This window comes from Zingiber officinale, chromosome 6A (assembly GCF_018446385.1).
Source record: "Zingiber officinale cultivar Zhangliang chromosome 6A, Zo_v1.1, whole genome shotgun sequence".
In the NCBI taxonomy this organism is placed as follows: domain Eukaryota; kingdom Viridiplantae; phylum Streptophyta; class Magnoliopsida; order Zingiberales; family Zingiberaceae; genus Zingiber; species Zingiber officinale.
Genome location: NC_055997.1, coordinates 80,702,745 through 80,726,478, shown reverse-complemented (window position 1 = coordinate 80,726,478; position 23,734 = coordinate 80,702,745). Strand labels below are relative to the sequence as shown.

Sequence of the window (23,734 nt, the reverse complement as noted above, 5' to 3'; positions counted from 1 at the left end):
GATGTGTTAGTAAAAGAAATGACACAATCAAGAGATCGAGTAAGTTGACTTATCAACAATAAATTAAAAGGAGCGCCGGGAACATAAAAAACATTATAAATTGAAAGAGATGAAGAAGGATGAACAATACCAATATCCTGGGATTGAGTTTGGGAACCATTGGCCATGGTGACCATTGGTAAGTTATGAGAAGTAGTGAGAGAGGAAAAAAGGGATTTATTACCAGTGATATGATCGGTGGCCCCCGAATCAAGAACCCAAGGACCCGAAGAACGAGATATGCCAGCAAAGGAAGTACCAACGTCTGCAATGGTAGCAATGGAACCCGAAGCCTGTCGATCCTCAAACCATTTCAGAAAGTCAGTATAGGAAGGTGTTGAAGTCGAATCAAGTGTTAACTGTGAGGTGGAAGCTGAAGGAACAGCGAACTACGAGCAATCGAAGCGGACGAGGAGGACGACCATGTAAGACTCGGCGTTTATCAATCGTGTGTCCGGTGGTGCATGATCACACAGGCGTCCTTTGCCACCCTTGCGAGGTGGAGGTCCTTTGTGTCGAGAGACCAAAGTAGAACAGAAGAAGGCATCGTCAAGACTTTGGCCGGGACACGGAGAAGAGTCGCCCAGGTATTTTCCATAGTAGCTTCTGTGGGGCTGCCCAGGATCTGGCCACGGACATGAGAATAATTTGTCGGCAGACCATATAAAGCCAAAGACATAAAAAATTTCTTCCGATTTTCAAGCTCTTCAACAGGATCAGCCGCAGGTGGAAGCAGTTCATTGAAGTCACAAAGAAGGCTAGAAACTGAACCCAGATAAGTTGACATTGAATCCTTAATCTGATTGGCGTTGAGGTTAGTCATGAGATCTTCACAAACTTGATAGAGTCGCCGAGAAGTGTTTGTAAAGAGTTGTTGAGCTTGTATCCAAACAGCTTTGCAGGTTTTGTGAGTACGGAAGACATTCCTAAGAGATGAATGGATGGTGGCTCGGATAATACAACACAACTGAGCGTCAACCTTCTTCCACAGAGGACGATCGGCGTCTTGAACATCTTCTTCAGTTTGAGTGAGATGTGTCTCATACCCCTGTCCAACAAGCCAAAGTTCAATGTGAGATGCTCAGGAGATATAATTTTTACCATCCAACTGCTCGGAAGAGAGGGGTGCAGCAATATGGTTGGTAAATATTGAGGTATCTGGCTTTGGAGCGCCAGATGTAGCCATGAATAGAACTATGAACCGGACTGCGCTTGCTTGAACTCTCAAATCGGAAACAACAACTGGAAGGAGCTCCACCTCAATCGGAAAGGGCTGCTTCAACTTAATCTAAGGCAAGGGCTGCTTCAACTGTGAGGTGGAGGTTCTTGGCTGCTGATGACAGCAGAAAGAGAAGGCGCCGCTGGAGAAAGGCCGCGACAGAAAGAGACGGCGCCTCTGGATGAGAGTTCGCAGCAGAGAAAGGTGCGTGGCAGAAAGGCCGTCGCTGGAGGACTGTCGCTGCTGGAGAGAGGCCTGTCGTTGCTGGAGAACTCGCGCGTGGAAGGAGGCGGCGCGGAAGGAGGTGGAGCGAGAAGACAGCGGCAGCGGGTGCGCGTTCGACGGAGGGCAGCGAGGCGACGTAGGCGGCGGCGCGTCGTCGACCGTCCAGGAGAGGCGGAAGCCGTGGAAGGAGTTACTGACCGCGTATCCCGTTACCGGTACAAAGGAAAACTCGTTGCCTTGTTGGAGGCGGTGCGAGGAAGGGGATGCTCGCGGCGAGAGAGAGAGACGCGGTGAGAGAGGTGCGGCGCTGAGATAAGGAAATTAGGTTTAGGGTTTTAATCTTGCTCTGATACCATGTACAAAGTAAAACCTAAAATCTCGTGTATTTAGGAACCACGAGTTAGGCCTTTATATAGAAAAGAAGAAATACGCCAAAAGACCAAACTACCCCTATACTTATTCTAACAGATGCAAAGAAAAGAACGCCTCCTTCTTCTTCTCCTCCAAATCGTCGGCCACCAATGTGCTTCGTCTCTTCGTTTTCTTTTCCTCCAAGCTCCAGCCACCAAGAGAAGATGGGGCGCCGACCCTAGAGGGAAGAAAAGGGAAGAAGAAAAGAAGTGGGGCGTCGACCCTAGAGGAAAGAAAAGAAAGAATGGGGCGCTGGCCTCAAGGCAAAGGAGAGGGTTTTTAGTTGTGGAGAGAAACTTATCAATTCTTAATTGAATTGTTGATTGTTGTGGCACAACCTCCTCTCCTTTTATAACCCTTTGCCCCAGATAAAAAAGGAGAAAAAGTAATAGATTTTTGTTTAGAAAAAATCGAAAAATTTCTTAAGAAAGATTTAATATAATTCTTTTTAGAAAATTTTTAAGAAAGAATCAACGTAATTTTTTTTAGAAAAATTTCTAATTCTGTTGAGAAAAAATCTCTTTTTTTTTTTCTTTTTCTTTTCTTTTCTTTTCTTTTCCTTTTGGTTTGGTCGGCCCCTTGCTTGGGCACTAAGCAAGGCTTGGCCGACCCCTTTTTTGGGTAGGAAGCAAGGCTTGGCCGACCCCTTGCTTGGGCACCAAGTAAGGATGTGGCCGATTCCTTTCTTGGATAGGAAGCAAAACCAAAACGGGTGAATGTGAGACTTTATAGAGGCTACAACAGGGACCTAGAGGAGGAATTGGTTTTGGCCTCCTGATGGACTTGAGCTTCCTGTGTTCGACCCGAACACCCAACTCAAGTTCATCTATAATAACTTATACCACCAAAGAGTTATTATTGAACTACCGTACCAATCCCATATTACATTATGACTTCTTCTTATCATGAGTGCATTAGTCTCTCTGTGTTTAAGATATCGAATGCCTATTAATTAAATGAGCTACTGACAACTCACTTAATTAATATCTAGCTCCAAGAGTAGTACCACTCAACTTCATTGTCATGTCGGAACTAAGTACACCTGCAAGGGTTTACATGACAATCCTTATGAGCTCCTCAAGGGGACATTATCAACCTAGATAATTAGGACACAGTTTCCTTCTATAATCAACAACACACCATATAAATAATATGATTTCCCAACTTATCGGGCCTATTGATTTAACGAATAAATCTCATCCATTGATAAATTAAAGAAATAAATGTTGGGACCGAAAAGTAGCTAGAGGGGGGGGGGGTGAATAGCTCTTCACGTGCTCGTCGTTGGCGTTGCTCGTTTCTTTGATGGTATGCAGCGGAAATATAAGAAACAAAAGCATACAACGCTAACAAGGATGGTTTACTTGGTATCCACCTCACAAGAGGTGACTAGTCCAAGGATCCACACCTACTCACGCACCCTCCACTATGAATAACACTCCTTTATGGTAACTACAGGCGGAGAAGCCTACAACACTCTCAATACAAAAAGAAGAGGAAATACAAGATAAGCAAAAGCTTACAAGATGTGATAAAAACACCCTAACTCCTTCTTCTTGCTTTTGATCCGCCTCTTGACTTGAAACCTCCAAGAACCTTCAAGAATTGGCGATCGAGCTTGAGAGAAGTGTGGAGAAGTGTGTTGATCGAGATGAAATCGTGAAGTTAGAAGAAATGAGCGCTGCGGCTCGGACGGTCGGATCCGTCGATTGGATTGCTCCCAATCGATCGGGAGGCTGATCGATCCAGGCGCCTCGGTTCTGGAATAGACTGGATCGATCGGTGGATCGATCCAGGCTTATCGCGATAACAGCGTCCCAATCGATCCACGATCGATTGGGACCTCTGGATCGATCCACTTATCGATCCAGAGGGTTCGTGAGGACTCACCGGATCGATCGGCCGATCGATCCGGATCTTGGATCGATCCACCGATCGATCCGAGTCTTTGGATCGATCGGCGATCGATCCAGTCTTGGTTTTGCCCAAACCAAGTCAAGCCCCTAAACCAACATCTAGTCAACCACGACTTGTTGGTACATAAGACAGCATCCGATCACCCTTGACCAGCTAGGACTCTCCCAAGTGTCCGGTCGATCCCTTTGACCCACTTGGACTTTCTCTTCTTGTGCCAGTCAATCCTTTGACCTGCTTGGACTTTTCTTCCTCGTGCAAGTGTCGATCCTTTGACCTACTGGACTCTCACCATGTCTGGTCGACCTTGACCCCTCTGGATTTCTCTCGGCTTCACTCACGGGACTTTCCCGATTGCCTAACCGCTCACTGGGTCTCCCCCTAAGATTTTCCTTCCTGCTTCACTCACTAGGACTTATTGCCTAGCTTCACTCACTGGGTCTTTCACCTGCCTTCACTTTCATACTGCCTAGCTTCACTCACTAGGACTTTCTTCTGCCTGGCTTCACTCACCAGGACTTTCCTCCTGCCTAGCTTCACTCACTAGGACTTCCTAATTGCCTAGCTTCACTCACTAGGTCTTTCACCTGGCTTCACTCACCAGGATTTTCCCTTCTGCCTAGCTTCACTCACTAGGACTTTCTTCTGCCTGGCTTCACTCACCAGGACTTTCCTCCTGCCTAGCTTCACTCACTAGGTCTTTCACCTGGCTTCACTCACCAGGATTTTCCCTTCTGCCTAGCTTCACTCACTAGGACTTTTTTTTGCCTGGCTTCACTCACCAGGACTTCCTTCTGCCTGGCTTCACTCACCAGGACTTCCAGTCAAGTATCCAGTCAACCTTGACCTACTTGACTTTCCTTCACAATCTTAACTGGTCAACTTTGACCAAACGGGAATTGTATCAACAATCTCCCCAAATGAACAACTGCTCCTACATTGTCCATATCATCTAAACCCAATATATTGTCAATTATCGAAACCCAAACCAAGACTCAGGCTTGGTTAACCAGGTCAACCTTGACCTAGGGAATATTGCACCAACAATAAATACTAAGTATATGTGCTTGTTGTTATATCGGGATTAAGAATACACACATCCATAATAACAGAGGTTATGTTCTTTTATGTAGTCAGTATAAATCGAACAACCTCAAATGGTCCTACTCATTACACACATAGTATACTAGTGTAATTTTATAGTCAAGATAAACTAATACCAAATCACACTACAACCATTAGTGTAATTTTATTGTGCTACCAAATTGTTTGACTGAATAGAAGAATGTAATTTCTTTGCCGTGAGTTAAATAATGAGCGCATAGTGGTTTCCTAGAGGAACAAAATCCAACCCATTGAGGTGATTGAACTGTTCCGTCGTCTTTAAAGGAATAGATTCCAATAATTATCACATGGAAAAGTGATAAAAGTACAAACCTTTGCTTAAACTTAGAATTTATATGATTCTTATAAATTACGAATAGAGAATTGAGTGTTGTACATGAATACATGATTTTTTTTTTCTGCAATTCCTGTGGAGTAGTTCTGATTTATTATATGCTTGTGAACTTAAAGCAGTCATGGTCAATAATTATGGAGTAAAGATATCAGTTTGGCAGATTAGTTTCTATCAGTTAGTGACAGTGTGAAGGGACGCCTATTCATGTTGTTCACTAGGCTACTTTTTTTTTTACTTAAATAAAGTGGCTTTATGTCCATGTTGATTCTATTTCCTCTTCTGGACCTCTTTAGAAGTTGTAACTTGGATAAATTATTGAAAACATTATACTTCAGAAAAGAGTAGGATTTCTGTTAAGCACACCTAGAGGTAACAAGTTTAATAGCTTCTTTAATTTTAATATTGCACTTCAAATTACAAGATATGCTATTGTCAATAGCCAACACAATAGAAAAAGATTGAATACCTATTTATGTTTGAGAAATGCCTTCATTTAGTTCTTAGAAGGTAACATGCAATGTCTAGGGGAACTAAGAACTTTTAAATGCTCATATTTGATGTGTGATCTTCTAAGCATTGCAATAAATTCAACTTGTGATGAGAGAACGTTTGTTATATCAAAGGTGCATTTAAGGTGTGAATGACTCAGATTATGGTCCACGTTCAGATGGCCCTTGAGCTTCACTGAGGCATAAATCAATCATAATCCTAATGAACAAATCAATCATAATCCTAATGAACACTTTGAAAATTGCCGAGTAGGTGCATTTGTATCCTGTGAACTGATCCTATTAGTTTCATTTAGGAAAAAGGGTAAAGTTATCAGCTCTTTGAAAAAAACATGTTTCTAAGAAGGCTTAACTTCACTGGGATGACACTCCAATGAACAATTGGATTTTGACATATCCATTGGAGTCTTCCTCCATGAATTTCTTCCAATGAACCCCTTGCTTCATTTAGATGTGTGGCTCTTCTTAATACTTGCTCATCTAGATTCAAGACCTTGAGGGGCCACTATGGTTTGGCTTTCCTTAGCAACTTGAATGCGATAAACAATCAGCCAGTATAATCTGTGTTTGATATGTTTTTATTATTTCCTCAGGGAGGATCTTATAATATTGATGCCACTTGAAATATTTCAATCTTATGAGTTTGATGTGTGTAACTCGGTTTATGTTTGCCTTTGCTCACTTTTCAGTCTTTTCTCCATGTTGGTTAATTTGTTGCTTTATTTTGTACACGGCATCAGAAAACAGCATGGCTTGCAATCTTCTACATGTGTATACCTACAGGAATTGCAATTGGCTATGTATATGGCGGGCTGGTTAGTCTTTTATATATTATTGTACTTATTGATCAATTAATTTTTATTGCCACTCTTCAAATATTTTATTTAGTTGTGTTAAAGGGAACATGGTCTGTTACCATACAGGATTATGCTAGATTCTTATTTGTTTTTCTTTTTTTATGATAGTTTGTTCTGCTAACAATTTTTTCTAAATGTTTTGTGATAAGTGTATAATAACTGATATAATAGATTCACTTAGCGCTCAGATTTGTTCATATGGCATCTTTGCTTTGACAAGGATGGATTTGAGACTGTAATTTCTGAAAATCAAGCAGTAAAAATTAATATACACCCAATGGCAACACTGCCAGTCTGACAAGTTGTCAAATAGGTGTGGAATTTGTATTTAAAAAACCTTGATCTTTTGTTTCTTTAGCAGATCTTGCTGTATGATATCTCAATTATTCCTCAGATTGCCTTCTGAATTTGAAACTAGTAGAAACTTTTGTTTTTAGAAGGGTTCCTATAAGAAATGAAGTTTCAATTGGTTCATCAAATAGGATATATATAATTTTGGTTTTTTCCTTCAATTTTACCAGGTTGGGAACCATCTACATTGGCGAGCTGCATTCTGGGGAGAGTCAATTTTGATGCTTCCATTTGCCATTTTAGGTTTCATCATAAAACCTTTGCAGCTCAAAGGTGCATAATTTTAGTTGTCACTAGCTAGTCTATATGGTTAGCCACATATAATTCTGGAAGGTGTTATATTCTGAAATTTTTAATCATATAGGTTTTACCTCATCTAAAACAAAACAAGCAAAGATTAGTGGTGAATCAATGGACCAAGATATGCAACATAGTGGTATGTTTCATGCATCTATCTTCTAGTGATATAACTGGCTAACCTCTATGTTTTAACATTCTCATAGATATAACTTGTTGGGCTTTGGTCATTAGATTCTTTGATTTCTTGAAGCAATAGTAATACTTTTATTTCAGATCACCAGAATGCTGGAACTGAGATACGAGGCAATGATGGTAGTTTATTTGCAAAAGCACCACAAAAATTCTCATCGTATGTTCTTTGGCTTATTTTTTTACCACTGTCAAAATATTAGAATGTAGAAACATGATTATGTCATTTTTAAAAGTTTCTTTAACCAATGAGGATCCATAAGATTAGCTGTTTGAACTTACTATGATGCACACTTCACCTGTTTGCTAGCTAGCTAGCTGATTGTTGCTAAGTTTTGGAGCAATTCGATACACCATGCTTCGAGTACTTCTACTTATATTGGTTACTTTAAAAGTGAAGCCACATATTGATTCATAAAAAAGGAAAAGAAGAGAGACCAAGTTATTTTATAGAGATTTTGCTTTTGCTTTTGCTGCTCGTGGAATTCTTTGATTGTCAGAAATTTTAACTTCTGCACAGTTGTAATGCTTTCTATGGATAGAAATGCCTTTAAGATTCCTTGTTTTATAAAAGTGGGATTTTCTTATGCTATAACATTTTTGGTCCTGCACTAAGGTCCTCACGAAGAGATAAACACTCAACTAGCATACTTGACTTGGGATATTAATTAGTAGAATTACAATGTTCTAAGTGGAAAATAACATATACAATAATTACGACAACAAGCTAAGCACACAGTCCTCACAAGAGAATGAGATACTGTTAGCTTTAGGAAGCAACTTTATAATCAAAGAATTTGTTTTTTTTTGGCTATTTTATATTTTAAAAATATTCTTTATTCTAATTGTTATGTTTCTTTATGACTCCAATATAGGTGTAGTGGAGTTGATAGGATTGTGAGTCAAGTTTCAAGGTTTTGGGAAGATATGAAGATGCTTCTATCAGAGAAAGTCTATCTAGTAAATGTTCTGGGTAATGGCCTTAACAGATACTGAGCTGAGTTTTTTTATTTACTTTATCCGTTCTATGCAAAGTTCTGTCAATCTACTATCTCTGTCTCCTTAACAATGTTATGCGAATTTGATTTCAAATGTTAGGTCGTTGGATAGCTCATAATGTACTAGGCCAATCCAACAAATATCTGTCAAAAATTGTTTCTTTTCATAAAACATAAATGTTACTAACAGAAAGTCTTCAGCTATATAACCTTCTTGTTACTTTTACTCTGTTGGCATAATCATTAATCATTGCACATTCTCCTGGTCAACTCTAAATCTAGTACTTACATTGATTTAACTTTATTAAAGTTGTAAAGAAAGTAAAGCATCTTAGTAGAAAAACCTTGGCACAAAGATAAAGTTGCTTCCCTGTCACCTCATTAATGTTGGTTCAGGTTATGGAAGCTGCTTTCCTTGTTCTCGGATAAGGTTGTATATCGTTCATCCTTCTGGACACCAGACTAACTTGTGCTTTGGACATGGTCTTACATGCAAAGTTATCCTTTAGGAAAGCTAGTGTGTTTATTCATTGTTATTGTTTATGTTGTAGTAAATTTAAGTTTTTTGGTTATTGTATTATGTGAAGAACTTGTGTTATCGGCATGCTAATCAAGCTTATGACCCTTTATAGACTTCTTACATTTTTTTGATGAAGGGGGTTGCCTTGTGGCTCAACTAGCAAAGAGCTATTACATTTTTTAGTTGGCAGTAGGCCTATATCATCCATGTAATCCGAAATATCCTATTGAGAGAAGTGGTTGCCATTCTGCATTCCATGCACGTTGACTACAGGCATTGCACTGTGTCCTCTGGCCACCTTCCTCTTCATGCACTTATTTATCTATTTTCTATTCCTCTAATTACCTCCCTTCTATTATGTTGCATTGCACACGAAGAATATACGCAAACCTGTAGTATAATAGTTCCATTATGATTGTTTGCAGAATCTGGTGGTGATATTGTGGAACATAGCGATGACAATTTTATTGTTGATATCAATAGAATGAACATTCAGTTAGTATCTATAGGAAAAACATAGAAAGGAGTCAACTAATTGATGCCGTTTTGGCTGTTACACTTCAACTATTAATTACTCTGATTTACAATTTTCTGATACCTTAGCAACCTTGCAATCTGCAGGGTATATTGCTTACAATTTTGTTATAGGGGCTTATTCATACTGGGGGCCCAAAGCTGGTCATGATATCTACAATATGGTAATCTGAATCCTGATTAATTTTTCTGTGTAAATGTTTTTCTGGTTTTGAAGATCTCTGTCAAACAAATATCATTGATTGTTTTGCCTGACCAACTAGTGCTTCTCTGCTACACTTTTATTTTTGTTCCTTATCTTCTAGTTCTTGACTTGGAACCATGGGCCTACGCTTACAACTTCATTCCAATTTCTCTTCTATTCATCTATATAGTTGTTATACAAGTGTTCATGTTATGAATTGTTTGTTAAATTATCCTCAGAGCAATGCTGATTTGATGTTTGGAGGGATTACTATAGTTTGTGGGATTGTTGGAACTCTAGCTGGTGGATTCATTCTTGATCTCATCAACTCTACTATCTCCAATGCTTTTAAGGTATCCTTATATTTGTTAGCACAGTGTTTTCATCTGTATTTGCATGGAGTGCAACCTTTGGCCGACTTGACTAATTGTTGATGAATCTTATTTCTTTGTTTATCACTCCTGAACCTCTGTTTGTTTTCCTTGCCACCACTGAGCCTTGGTTAGTTCCATCATTTTACTTGTTAATTCTGACAAAGTTCTGCATCAAATGAAATAGGCCGGTTTACCTAAATATGCTCTATAATTTGTTTTCACCAAAAGACAACTCAATACCAACATTGTTTTTTTATTAAACACACCCCTTTTTTATTTCTCCCCTTATTTTTATTGTTAATCTGAGATTCGCACGGCGGAAAGTAATTGCAAATCAATAACTAATTGAAGATGCATATGAAGGAATATGCTAGTTCTTTAATCATATATTTAGTCGCATCCGAATAACTAATTGGTGGCCAGGAAATAACCTGTGTTTCTCTGACATCATTTATTTTATTATCATTCAACATCTTATGTTTCTTGTATTTTCGGCTATTTTGAATCAGCTTATGTACTATTAATGTTTATATTTTTCGCCCTTTATGTCTTGTGCATAAATTTGATAGATATATATGTACCTTGCAGCTTCTATCTGGAGCAACATTTTTGGGGGCTATTTTTTGTTTCAGTGCTTTTTGCTTCAGAAGCCTCTATGGTTTTATAGCCTTCTTTGCGGTTGGAGAAATTCTTGTCTTTGCCACGCAGGTACAAGCTTCTCTCCTTCAAAATCTTTTATTCCCTTTTTCCTGTCAGCATTGTTGTGTTCCTTGACAGATCGTCGGAGACAAGCATGCAGTGATAATTATCCTTTTTGTATATTACTTGTTGAGAGAAAAAATAAGGGAAACATAAATGTAATATCATGTCCTTTGAGTGGAAACTATCATGTGGTCATTTATTTAGTAAGGTATTTTGGAGATAGAAATGGTGGAATGGAACAGAGAATGGTTAGATGCATGGTTTATGATCCTGTCCGAAAGCGGTGAAGGCGGTGAGCTGGGGACGTGGCTCATTGACCAAATGAAGACTCCGTGCTATCCTGCAACGCAGAGAGCCTTAGTGTTGGGCCAGGGGAGAGATCCCGACGTTGTCCCTCCAACGCTTAAGTCAGTGATCGGTTTGTGGAGAGAAAATAGTGAAGATAAACAGTAGCAAATGAGCGTGTAAAATTATAGAGCATCACATACCTTCACTAGTGAATGGAGACTCTTTTTATAGTGTCACTGTTGTATTTACGCACGCATCTCAAAGCATTTGTATGCTTCTTAAAGCCTTCCTAAGAAAGGACATGCCATAAAGTGCTTCTAACATCTTTTGTTAAACGAGTGTACAAATCTCTTTGATTTGTCAGGTGGAAGCTTCTAAAGTACGATTTGCCTACAGTATATTCTCTGTCCTTCACAGCACAAACTTCCAAAAGAGTAAGATATAGCAGGAACATGAGACTTGCGCTAGGTCGATCGACCATCTCTTAGGGAGAAAGCCGACTCGACTCTATGGGCCACCACTGATGACCTGGTCTTCACTCGGCCCCTTCCTTGTCTGTAAAGGAATAGAGTGTCCGATCGACTCAATATCCTTGATCGGCTGAGGCAGCCGATCGGGTTACTCAATGCTTCATAATGAGGTTGGCCAACCTGACCTGAGTTGAGACACAAAGTTCAGCCGAGCGGGAGGCTTGGTTGGACATTCGCATTCGACCGACTACGTGGCTAGCTTGGGCACGTTGCTTCAATCACTTCTTGACTTTGACCTCCACGCCCGCCGATCTTTTATATTTTGACTCGTTTTTTGGGGTCCACCTTTATTGTCGTATTATAAGCCTGTCCTTCAAGTCAAGTCGAAGGAGACTGTAAGTTCGACTAACTCGACCTTTAGTATTATAGGCACTCCTTTCCGACCGGGCATTTTGCTTTCTTAGCTGTCGCTCGGTTGAAGCAACCACTGCCTTCCTCTAAAGTTTCTCCACGAATTCTTTCCTCCCCGACCGGAGGCATTGTGGTATGACGTCGCTTGGCTTGAATGTCGACGACCCTTGGTTGTTTGTTATCTTTTGTCTCAACTTTTTCCCGAGCGGCCCCTAATTTTGCATAGTGTTTTTCTTATCCCGGCTGACATCGTCTTAATTTCTCGAAAATTGATCAAATCCTCCGCCATTAATAAAAAGCATGCGGAGCATGCTTTTTCATCATGCGCCTGCTAATCATCTCCATTCCTCATTAATGCATCCTATGATTGACGGCCACGCGCCACATTCTTATGCCGTCGAATGTTCGATGTGATGGGCGATTGTTAGGATTCAATGTGATAACTACCTTTTCAAATTTGACGGCCCTGATCAAGACTTGTTTTTCTAAACCCTTGTTCGGACGATCTCGAACAATAGGTGATAAGGTTTTTAGAGCCTTTGTTTTTCTTTACATTGTATCACCTTTGTTTCAGCCTTCGTCTTCCTCCTTTGCATTTTCTTCTTTTTTTTCGTTCTTTGTTTACTGCCGCCGGCGATCCACGTTCTAGTAAGTTTCATCCTTCTCTCAATTTTTGATCTTCATCCTCTCCTCCTCATGGCTCCTTCACCTGCTCCTCCTCCTGCTCTCCTCGATTTGTGGTATACTTCCACTTCGTATGATTTCAATGGTGACTAAGTGGATCAAATGAAACTTACATACCACATTCCCTCTAATCATTAGCTTGCCATCCCCTCTGCATACGTTCTCCCCCACACACCTCCTGATGGTTTTCTTACTTTCTTTAAGGATCAACTTTATGCTGGCCTTCACTTTCCGATATATCCTTTTTTCTCCGAGGTTTGTAGATATTTCTATATTCCTCTGTAGCAACTAGTGCCAAACTCCTTTAGGCTTAAGGTGGAGTTGTAGTGTTCTTCAGTTTGTACAAAATCCCTCTTAACTCTCGTATTTTTCATTACTTTTATTACCTAAAGCTATCTGAACTAGGCGTCTTTCTTTTCCAAGCCCGAGTGGGCACCGAGTACTTTGATAAAATGCCCTCTTGCAACAAGGGCCAGAAGTCTCATTCTACCTTTGACTTCTCGATCAGGCAGCTTTCCTGATCGGTTGGCAAAGGAGTTGCCCAACCCTCCCGAGCTGGGCAAATATAGGTGGGAGTTGACCTACCTTCAAGCCATTGCGCAACTGATCGGCTTGAAATACCACACCCATAGGCTGCTGATAGAGGGCATTTTGTACATGTTCGGGTTAAGTCCCATTCGTGCGTAGCTACCTGACCCTTTTGGTGAGCAATTTTTCCTTCTATCGTTTTTGGATCTAACTGATTTTTGCAACTAAAGTAATGTTAAGGCTTTGCTCAGCGAATCCACGAAGTTAGCTGATGAAGAGGTCGAAGCCAGGGAGTTGTTGAACTGGAGAGCCTTGGGCTCTTGTCAATAAGAATCTGTGAAGGGTCGACTGACGATGAAGAAGAGCGGGGAGCAACGTCGCTGCTAACACTGAAGAGCTACCTCTTGAGTGCCCTTTATTGGTGCCCATAGTAGTTCCTTCAGAGTCTACAACATTCGCCAAGCCGTTTCTCTAGCGCCAACGTCGTAAAAGGCTTAGAATGGAAACTTCTACCCGATCGGCGACCTCCGCTCAGCCGAGCTCTGTTGCTGCATTGGCCGTTCGACCACCTTCCTAGAAGGGGGAAAGTTCTACCTCCATTGTTTCCGAGAGAGCAGTCGGTCGATCGATTCCCCTCTCATCTAATCGAACGCCTTCCGCTCGACTTATAGCTTATATGATGCTTCCACCAGCCGACCTAGTGGCCCTCCTCTCCACCATCCGTTCAATTCCCATGTCAAAATCCAAAAGCAAGGCCAGCTTAGAACCAATTAGCTCCACAGATATATCACGACCATCCTCAGATTGCCCATCAATGAGTGGCGTTATCCCGACCCGAATGAGCTACGTGCCCTCGAGCATAAAATTAGGATCCAAGGTCCCTTGGCCTAGACTTGGGCGAAAGCCAGAGCTAGAGCGGGGACCAGTCCACTCGATGAGTTGGCTGACGGTTTCAGCCAAAATTCCACGGCGGTGAGTTTGTTTAATATTTTAAATAATTAAATTCCCCGATCAGCTTCTCTTGATCACTTTTTTTTCTTTTAACGATTCTGGGTAGAGGGCCTGACAATGTGCCAAAGGCTGGCTCAACTAAACCACGAATTTAAACAAGTGCAAGTCTCGATCGGAGGAGTCGGCGCCTCCCAAGTCTAACTGCTGAGGTGACCCAACTGAAAGAGGATTCGGAGTAGCAATCCGAGCAGCTCTTAGGGTTCGAGCGGACGTTGACAGTGGAAAAAGACAAAAACCATGATCAAGCCGTCGAGCTCGAGAAGCTGTGGAATCAGGCCCACAACCTTGAATCAAAGATCAGCTCGGCCAACGTCAGGAAGCTCAGGGCCATTGAAGACTTGGATATCAAGAATAAGGAGGCTCGGACGCTCTCCTCACTGAGCAAGTTGGCCAGACGACCGAACAAGCAAGCCACGAGTTGCAACTCGGGGTTTATCAATAAACGATTGCAGGGCAGAACGCTGAGCTGCAAGCCTTTAAGGGCGAGTTGGAGGCTTCCAAGGCTAATCTTGCTTAAGTTCACAGGGTGGAGTATCTTCGCTCGAGAGACTCCAACTAGTTGTTGATCGATCGGACCATTAAACTGTTCGGATATGGCATTGAAGGGACCCTTAAACAACTGAAGGAGGGTGGTTATCTCTCTGTCGAGGTTCCCCCGACCTTCATCAAATGGCAGAAAATCTTAGAGGTGATCCCAGGTGATGTCATCGCCGACTTGGCCTAGTATTTTTCTCAAGTTTGTTAGTAAAAAAAAAACTGTTTTTTTTATGCCATGTACATTTGCTCTGTGTCTTGGAATTTTCATCTTTCGAATGCTTTAGCCTTTAGTTGTACTTCTTTTGTCATTTAGACTTCGCGCTCTTAGTTTACTTAGGCAACATTATAAAGAATCTTGCTCGCGGTGATTTCCTGGGGTTCAGGGAGAGTTTTACCACTTAGCGGTGAAATTAAGCTCGCTTGTGACTCAGCCGCTAGGCTTGACGGCTTGAGACCCAGCCGAGCGGCTCGAGAATCTAGATAATTGGTTGTGAGAGCAAGTTCACTTATAATTAGGTCGAATGACACGAAAGTCTAGATATTTGGCGTGAGAGCATACTCACTTATAACTCGACCGAATGATGTGAGAGTTTGAGATTTGGCGTGAGAGCATGCTCACTTATAACTTGCCCGAGAGTTTGAATACTCAGGCGTGAAAGCATGCTCACTTATAACTTGGTCGAACGACGCAAGAGTCTGGGACATGGCATGAGAGCATGCTCACTTATAAATCGGCCGAGTAGCACGAAAGTTTGGATACTTAGGCGTGAGAGCAAGCTCACTTATAACTCAGTTGAATGACGTGAGAGTTTGGATATATAGGCATAAGAGTATGCTCACTTATAACTCGGTCAATTGGCACGAGAGTCTGGATACTTAGCGTGAGAGCATGCTCACTTATAACTCGGCCGATCGGCACAAGAGTCTGAGACTTGGCGTGAGACATGCTCACTTATAACTCGACTGAGACGCGCGAGAGTTTGAGACTTGGCATAAGAGTATGCTCACTTATAATTCGGCCGAGCGTCATGGGAGTCTGGATACTTAGGCGTGAGAGCAAACTCATTTATAACTCGGCCGAACGACGCGAGAGTCTGGATACTTAGGTGTAAGAGCATGCTCACTTATAACTTGGCCGAACGACGCGAGAGTCTGAGACTTGTCATGAGAGTATGCTCATTTATAACTCGACCGATCGACATGAGAGTCTGGATACTTAGGCGTGACAGTATGCTTACTTATAACTTGGTCGAGTAGTGCGAGAGTCTGGATACTTAGGCGTGAAAGCATGCTCACTTATAACTCGGTCAAACGACGCGAGAGTTTGGATACTTAGGTGTGAGAGCATGCTTACTCATAACTCGGTCGAACGACGCGAGATTCTGGGACTTGGCGTGAGAGCATGCTTACTTATAACTCGGTCGATCGACACGAAAGTCTAAATACTTAGGCGTGAGAGCATGCTCACTTATAACTTGGCTGAACAGTGTGAGAGTCTGCATGCTCACTTATAACTCAACCGATCGGCACGAGAGTCTGGATACTAAATTATTTTTCGCTTAAACTTTTTTGCATTCATAGAACAATACTTTTTACAATTTACATAAATTTAGCGCAAACTTACTACACGTTTTGATAGTGATGATTTGCGCTCCACGGTTGATCCAGGTTTTTTCCATTTTCATCCTGCGGGTAATAAGATCCCACGCTGAGCTTTTGTATCACTCTATACGATCCGCCCTATGGGGCTCCAACTTGCTGACATCGTCGACCGGTTTGATTCTCTTCCATACTAAGTCGTCGACTTAGAAAGATCTCGGAATAACCCTTCTGTTGTAGTTCTACTTCATTTTTCGCCTGTATGCCATCAGCCAAACAACTGCTTTATCTCTGATTTCCTCTACTAAGTCCAACTGCATAAGACGTCGATCGGAGTTTTCCTCATCATATAGCTGTCTCTGATCGGATTCAAAGCCTATTTCCACCAGTACTATTGCTTCTCCTCCATACACCAAGTGGAAAGGGGTTATGCCGGTGACTTCTCGGGGTGTGGTGCAGTATGTCCATAACACACTTAGAAGCTCATCGACACAGCTTCCTCTAAGGTGGTCGAGCCAGGTTCTAAGTCCTCTGATAATTTCTCTGTTGCTGACATCCGTCTGACCGTTGCTCTAGGGATAAGCCACGGGAGTGAAGGCCTGCAAAATGCCATAGCTTGCACACTACTCTTTAATCAACCGTCCTTGAAATGCCTTCCATTATTAGAAACGAGTTTGTGAGGAACGTTGAACCGACACAATATTCTGCCATAAAAACTTGATATTCATTTGCTCTGTTATCTTAGCGTGTGACTCGACTTCCACCCACTTGGAAAAATAATCTACGGCTACGAGGATGAATTTCCTCTGATTGGTCTCCATGGGAAAATGTCTAACAATATTCATGCCCCACTGGTCAAACTAGCACGAGACAATTGATGTCTTTACTTCTTCAGTAGGTTAGTGCGGTATGTTTTGATGTCTCTGACGTGATAGACAAGTGACCATTGTCCGAGCTACGCTTGCTTGCAGGGTGGGCGAAAAATATCCGACGAATAAGATCTTCCGGGCCTGCGAACAACTGCCTGGATGATTGCCATAAGAGCCTTGGTTTACTTCCTGCAAAATGTATTGGACGTTCTCCAATTTGACGTGTTTAAGCAATGGCTGGAAAAGGCTCTCTTGTATAAATGATCCTCTATCAGCGTGAACCGATCGATTCTTTTTTTATCAAATAAGCTTGTTTTCGGTTTGCCGATGCATTTCTCGATCGGAGGAATTCTGTCAAGGGTGTCCTTCAATCACTTTGTACTTCTATTTCAGCTGTTCTTTCGACATGAACCACCAACAATCACTTTGTGTCTTCTCCTTGCTGCACCCGATCGCATGGATCTCCAATCAACGTGCGTGTGATTTCCTGGCCCGGTTGGAGTCACCGTTGATCGGGCCACCTACTATTATGTTGATGTCGCCCCGAGTGGCATTACCGTGATTTTCTTCCTCCCGATTCGATCGGCGTGTTGGCCACTCGACCGATGTCCGAGTGGGCATTTGATTTTCTCTTTGCTAGGGTCGTTGCTGGTTCCGCTCGGTCGTTATGTTGCTTTGACCTTAGGGCCTGCCCGGTCGGCGATGATGTTAGTGGGTTGGAGAGGGAGATTGCCGGTGGAATCCTTGAGGTGCTGGTTGCGAGGCCCTGGATTAAAGTGGCAGTAGTCCTTCGTGTTGTGAGTCGTTGAGCGATGGTAAGAGCAGAATATCGGGGTCCATTGTCTCCGCTTAGCTTCCACATGCTGGATCGTATGCGGTCAAGACTCCTGATGTTGTTGTTGAGGGCCCACTCGGGGCCCTTTTGGTAGCACATTACTGCTGGCCGATTGGCGCTCATGAACACTAGGAGGCTCGGGGATCACTTCTTTCTTTCGAGTTGATTAGACTTCCTCAACGTTGATATATTTTGCAGCCTGTCCGAACATATGATTGAAATCATTCGGAGGCTCCTGACGAGGGATCGGAAGAAATCATTATTTGTAAGTGCTAGTGAAAAGACACTTACCAAATTTCCTTAGTGGTCGACGGGACACCATGGCCACTTGGATGAATCTCTTGATATAAGTCCTTAATGCTTCTTTGATTTCTTGCTTGAGGGAAAGCAAATTCACCTTTGTTTTCTGATAACGGCAGCGGTTGGCCAAGTGTTGAAGGAAAGCCGCTCAGAAGTCCTTGAAGCTGCTGATGGACTCGGCAGGCAATCGTTTGAACCATCTTTGTACCGAGCCTGATAGGGTAGTGAGAAACACTTAACATTATTGGTGGAGTATGCCCATATTCTCAAACTTAAGTAGATGGTCCTCGGGATCGCTCGAGCCTCCATTTTCTCCAATCGACAAAGGTCAAAAATGAGCTGGCAGCTGGTCATCAAGTATCTCCTCGGAAAATGGCATGTTTACCCGCTCGGGGGAATTGTCGGTTCGAGGTGCTTTGCCCTTAGAAACATCCTAGGTGGGCTCGTTCTCGGAGGACGATCCTTGTGTCCTTTCTGCTCGAACATGCACTTCTGAAGGCGTTCTGAATAATGCTCTGTGGTATGAGATTAGTGCATTGGGCACTAGCGACATGGGTGCTTGATGGAATGCGCCCGTCGGCAGGTGGTTTAGTTGACTCCCGGTGAGACCCTCCACTCGGGTCCCATGTTCAGTGCGTTGGCCCGTAGCGGATACAGACGAGTCGTTCAACATTCGACACTTGACTGCTTGTTGTTGTTTCACAATCTTCGCAGCTCAAATAGCTCTTCCTGGGTTAAAGTCACTATGGTGGGCCGTCTAGCATTCTCCATCTTTACGTCTCGGAAGTAGGTGAAAATTTCACAAATGGTGCCAAATATGATCCTGTCCGAAAGCGATGAAGGCGGTGAGTTGGGGATGTGATTTTGCTGTTGACCAAATGAAGACTCCGCGTTGTCCTGCAACATAGAGAGCGTTAGTGCCGGGCCAGGGAGGGGTCTCCGACGCTCAAGTCAGTGATCAGTTTGTGGAGAGGAAATAGTGAAGATGAACAATATCAAATGAGCGTGTAAAATTATAGAGCATTGCATACCTTCACCAGTGAATGGAGACCCCCTTTTTTAGTATCACTGTTGTATTTATGCACGCATTGCAAAGTAGTTGCATGCTTCCCAAAGCATTCATAAGAAAGGACAGGCCATAAAGTGCTTTTGACACCTTTCTTTAAATGAGTACGTAAATCTCTATAATTTGACAGACTTGAAGCTTCTAAAGTACGATTTGCTTGTAGTATATTCTCTGTTTTTCATAGCACAAACTTCCAAAAGAGTAAGATATGGCGGGAACATAGGACCCGCGTTAGGCCGATCAACCATCTTAGGGAGATCGCTGACTCGACCCTATGGGTCACCGCTGATAACTTGGTCTTCACTCGACCCCTTCCTTGGCCGTAAAAGAATGGAGTGTCCGATTGGCTCACATCCTCGATCGGCTGAGGCTGTCGGTCGGGTTACTCAATGTTCTGCAATGAGGCTGGCTTGCCTGACCCAGGTTGAGACACAAAGTCCTGTCGAGCAGGAGGCCAGGTCGGACATTCACGTCTGACTGGCTACGTGGCCAGCTTGGGCACATTGCTTCAATTAGTTCTTGACTTTGACCTCCACGCCAGTTGGTCTTTTATATTTTGACCCATTTTTGGGGGTCCATCTTTATTGTCGTATCAGTTTATATCTCAGTTCTGGTATTGCTTTAAATCGTAGCCTGGAGTGAAATTTTATCAGTGTCGAATCATGATAAACCCAATTAGCTTCATTGACTGACCTTGGGGTGAGCGGCCCTGTCCCACAGAATTTTTCCACCGGCCACTAGGATAAATCGGGAAGCGCACGGAAGACATTTCAGAAGTCCAACATCCTTTGGTTGCACGTCCTATTTGGAGAAAAAAATTTCTGTAAATATGCCATATCTGGGGATCGAACCGTGAGTATCTGGGTGACAACCTGATGTTCTACTGCAGACCATAGCCCCAGGGACTTATCAGTGTTGAATCATGTTAACTCAATAGGGGGTCAACATCATGTTTTTACATGCGCATCTATGTTTGTTCCGAGGAAAAAATAAAAAGGGGGTGGGGGTGGTATAAATGTAATGTTAACCGAAAACTCTCATGAGGTCATTTAGGATGTATTATGGAGGTAGAAATCGTGGAATGGAACATAGAGTAGTTGGAGGCATGGTTTTATATCTCAGTTTGGTATCGCTCTCAATCCTAACCTGGACTGAAACTTGATCGGTGCTGACTCATGTCAACATGATAGGGATTAGCATCAGGTTATTGTGCCAATCTACATGTTAGCACGAATACTGATGTAATTTTTATTTTTTTAATAAACTATACTCTGGATTCATATTCTCAATTCTTTAAAGACTTACCCCTATATTCTTCAGTTTGGTATGGTCAGTGCTGACTCATGTCAACAGCAAGAAAAATGATGTAATATTTACTTGTGAATAAACTGTATTCTGGATTCATACTCTCAATTCCTTAAAGATATTTATCCCTATATTCTTGATTATACTATCAAATAGTCACAATTGTTTTGACTATTTTTCATGTTTGACAATCTGATCAGATTTCTCCATAAAAAGTCCTAGACAATAAAAATCATAAAACTTATTTTGTTGAAGTTGCATACAGACATATGAAGATAATGACAACTTATTTATTTTACATTTATTGCCAATAAACTTATATGCACATTTTCTTTGTAGTTGGATGATGTTAGATATTCATTTTCCTCGAATATTAGTCTAAATAATATTTGATAATTTTTATCATGAAAATGAAAATACTAGAATTTGAAAGTTAATAATGCGAGTAATGTTTTTTTTTTTGTGGGTATTAGTTTGGTTCTGTGAATTTTCTATTGTAAATCTATATCACCTTTGTCAAGTTCAGTGTCATGAATCAAATTGTGTATTGCTCCTATCAAGCTTCATAACACTTATTATGTCATGGGCACATGCAGAAAAGTTAAGTATCGCTTATGTGACCCTTTGTCCAATTTTGACATTATCAGAATGCTACATGGTTGAGTAATGGCGCAAGAGGAAGTTTCCTTGGATTGGAGGAAAGAACGTAGCGATTTTAAAATTGATATGGTGTGGTAGTTTATATTTGGAATGCAAACAGGAAAAGCAGTGTGGTCAAAACCATGTGATGGACTACATATATAACCTGTTGCTCAACTAATAGATATGATAACGGGAGAATCTTGTTAATTTGTTTGGAGGCTATGGGTTGCTTCATCTATTAATATAACTGAATCTGCAAAACATCCATATTCTTTGCCTTACCTGCTTGCACTCTACCTATGTGTATTGTTTCATGCTATTGGAACTATGAATTCAACGAAAATATGGATTTTATTTTCCTTGAGTTTCTCGCTGCAATATAATAACATGTTGACCTGAACAAATATTTTCACTTGGTCTTGCAGGGTCCAGTAAATTATGTATGCCTTCATAGTGTCAATCCTAGCTTAAGGCCACTGTCAATGGCTATTTCAACCGTCTGTATCCACATATTTGGAGATGTTCCATCCTCGCCACTGGTTGGGGTCCTGCAGGTTTTGTCTTTCACCTTTGTTTGTATTTACGTTTTCTGTTTCCTTCTCCTTTACAATGTCCACTGAGGGAATGGAAACTTTTCAAACCTAATAAGTTTGCACATTCCTTTTATCTATTGTCCAATATATTTATTATCTATTATCTTATGCCGAAAGATGACCGGTTACTATTTTTCTTGAATTAGTTAAACCTTCTTTTGGTTAAAATTGAACCATAGATATTAGCTCTCTGCTGAGATAAATATGATGTCAAATGTTTTAACTATTAAAGAAAAGAATGTAAACTGGTTTTCATAGTTACCATTAAATTCATAATTGCTAGAAATGTTTTATTCAAGATCTACAGAGTTATCTAACATGAGTATGGAGAGGATAAATGAAGTGTCTAATCATTATAAGATTCATACAAGAAGTTATGATAATAGATGGACAAATTAAGTCTGCTCAGAGAACAGTCATCAGCATAAAAGCCAGTTCAGGAATTTATCTGTGTTCCTTTGTCTGGTCCTCAAAATAATATGAGGCCCATATGGTGGTGGCCCTACAAAATATCAATCTTTAGGTAGAGCATTGTGTTGTGGCTATGGTGTAATGCATTCCAAGGATTATGAATTCATTTCGGGCCTTAATAGATAAAAACACAGCCACAGTTCTATGAACTAGCTAAAAAGGTTGCTTCCAGTATCTGTGTTTTCTTGTGCTGGACACTTCAAAAATTCTCCTGCACCAGTTTGTTTAATTTTCACTTATTTTTTGCAGGACTATGTTAACAACTGGAGAGAAACTTCTCTCATACTGACATCGATTCTGTTTGTTGCTTCTGGAATTTGGTTCATAGGTAGGACATTCAATTGCCAAATAGTTGTCAAATCTTTTGGACCTGTGTTTCATTGGATATATTGCAATCTAATCACATAGCATATGCTTTTGCACTTTTTAAGACATTCTGAACATGAATGCTTGGCATGGTCGTTAATCCATATGTACTGTACTTGTTCTTGGTCCCCTTTTACCCTCACTTTTACACTAACTCTGATTTATTATCCCCTGATCATATCCCAAACCTTTGCCCACTATATTTGAATTCTTGGTTCCAGTCATTGTCCGACTAATAACACACTGTCTTGTATTCTTTTGTGAGTAGGCATCCTTCTTAAAAGCGTAGACCGGTTCAACGAAGATAATGAACATGTTCCTTCCGCCAAGGCATCAAATACAAAGCCATCGCTTGATGCTAATAAGGTTTCAGAAGAATGCAGCTAAAAGATTTCCAAGAGTTAAATGCAAAAAATTCTCAACTATCTACTGCTCTTCACAGGGGATGTATATAGTCTAAGGGAAGCATCTTTGAACTCTCTTGATTGTAAGTGTTTTCATTCTTATTTTCTTTTGCATTTATATATAAGCTTTGAAAGACCTATTTATACGGGTTAAATTGATAAGTACGATCAAAAATACATTTTGGTCCACAATTAATTTTCTTTGGTTAATTTGCTGTTTAAATTGCAACTCATAACTCCTATGTGGAAGGTACAGACCCCCACACAAGCACACAACACTTTCAAGCTTCTGTAATAATACTCAACACACACCCTTTAGATTGAATCCTAATTGTTCAAAGCACTAAACTCTTCTATGAAAGCATGTATTATATCAAAATATTACAAGTTGAAATTTAACTAAAATACAGCAATTTTTGTCGATCATTACCTTGATCTAATGATATTAAGTCGAGAGGTAAAATTGTTGCATATTTCAAAAGGGGGTAAGTGGATAATCAAAGAGAACTCAATCATGAAAAACACAAGTCACCTTTAATTGAATATAATTGAATTGACTGCCCCAAAACA

The 23,734-nt window shown here is 41.2% G+C and overlaps 1 protein-coding gene across 1 annotated transcript in view; it reads left to right on the top strand.

Moving 5' to 3' along the window:
- LOC121996710 (probable sphingolipid transporter spinster homolog 2) overlaps nt 1-23,356 on the top strand; it is a 32,261-nt gene extending 8,905 nt beyond the window's left edge. Inside the window, exons 6-16 of the mRNA XM_042550778.1 lie at nt 6,517-6,591; nt 7,155-7,257; nt 7,349-7,420; nt 7,558-7,633; nt 8,349-8,446; nt 9,613-9,689; nt 9,949-10,062; nt 10,672-10,791; nt 21,756-21,884; nt 22,644-22,722; nt 23,029-23,356. Of these exons, the coding sequence (XP_042406712.1) occupies nt 6,517-6,591; nt 7,155-7,257; nt 7,349-7,420; nt 7,558-7,633; nt 8,349-8,446; nt 9,613-9,689; nt 9,949-10,062; nt 10,672-10,791; nt 21,756-21,884; nt 22,644-22,722; nt 23,029-23,147 (1,062 nt within the window). The 3' untranslated portion in view covers nt 23,148-23,356. The remainder of the gene's footprint in view (nt 1-6,516; nt 6,592-7,154; nt 7,258-7,348; nt 7,421-7,557; nt 7,634-8,348; nt 8,447-9,612; nt 9,690-9,948; nt 10,063-10,671; nt 10,792-21,755; nt 21,885-22,643; nt 22,723-23,028) is intronic.
- The last annotated feature ends 378 nt before the right edge of the window (nt 23,357-23,734 follow it).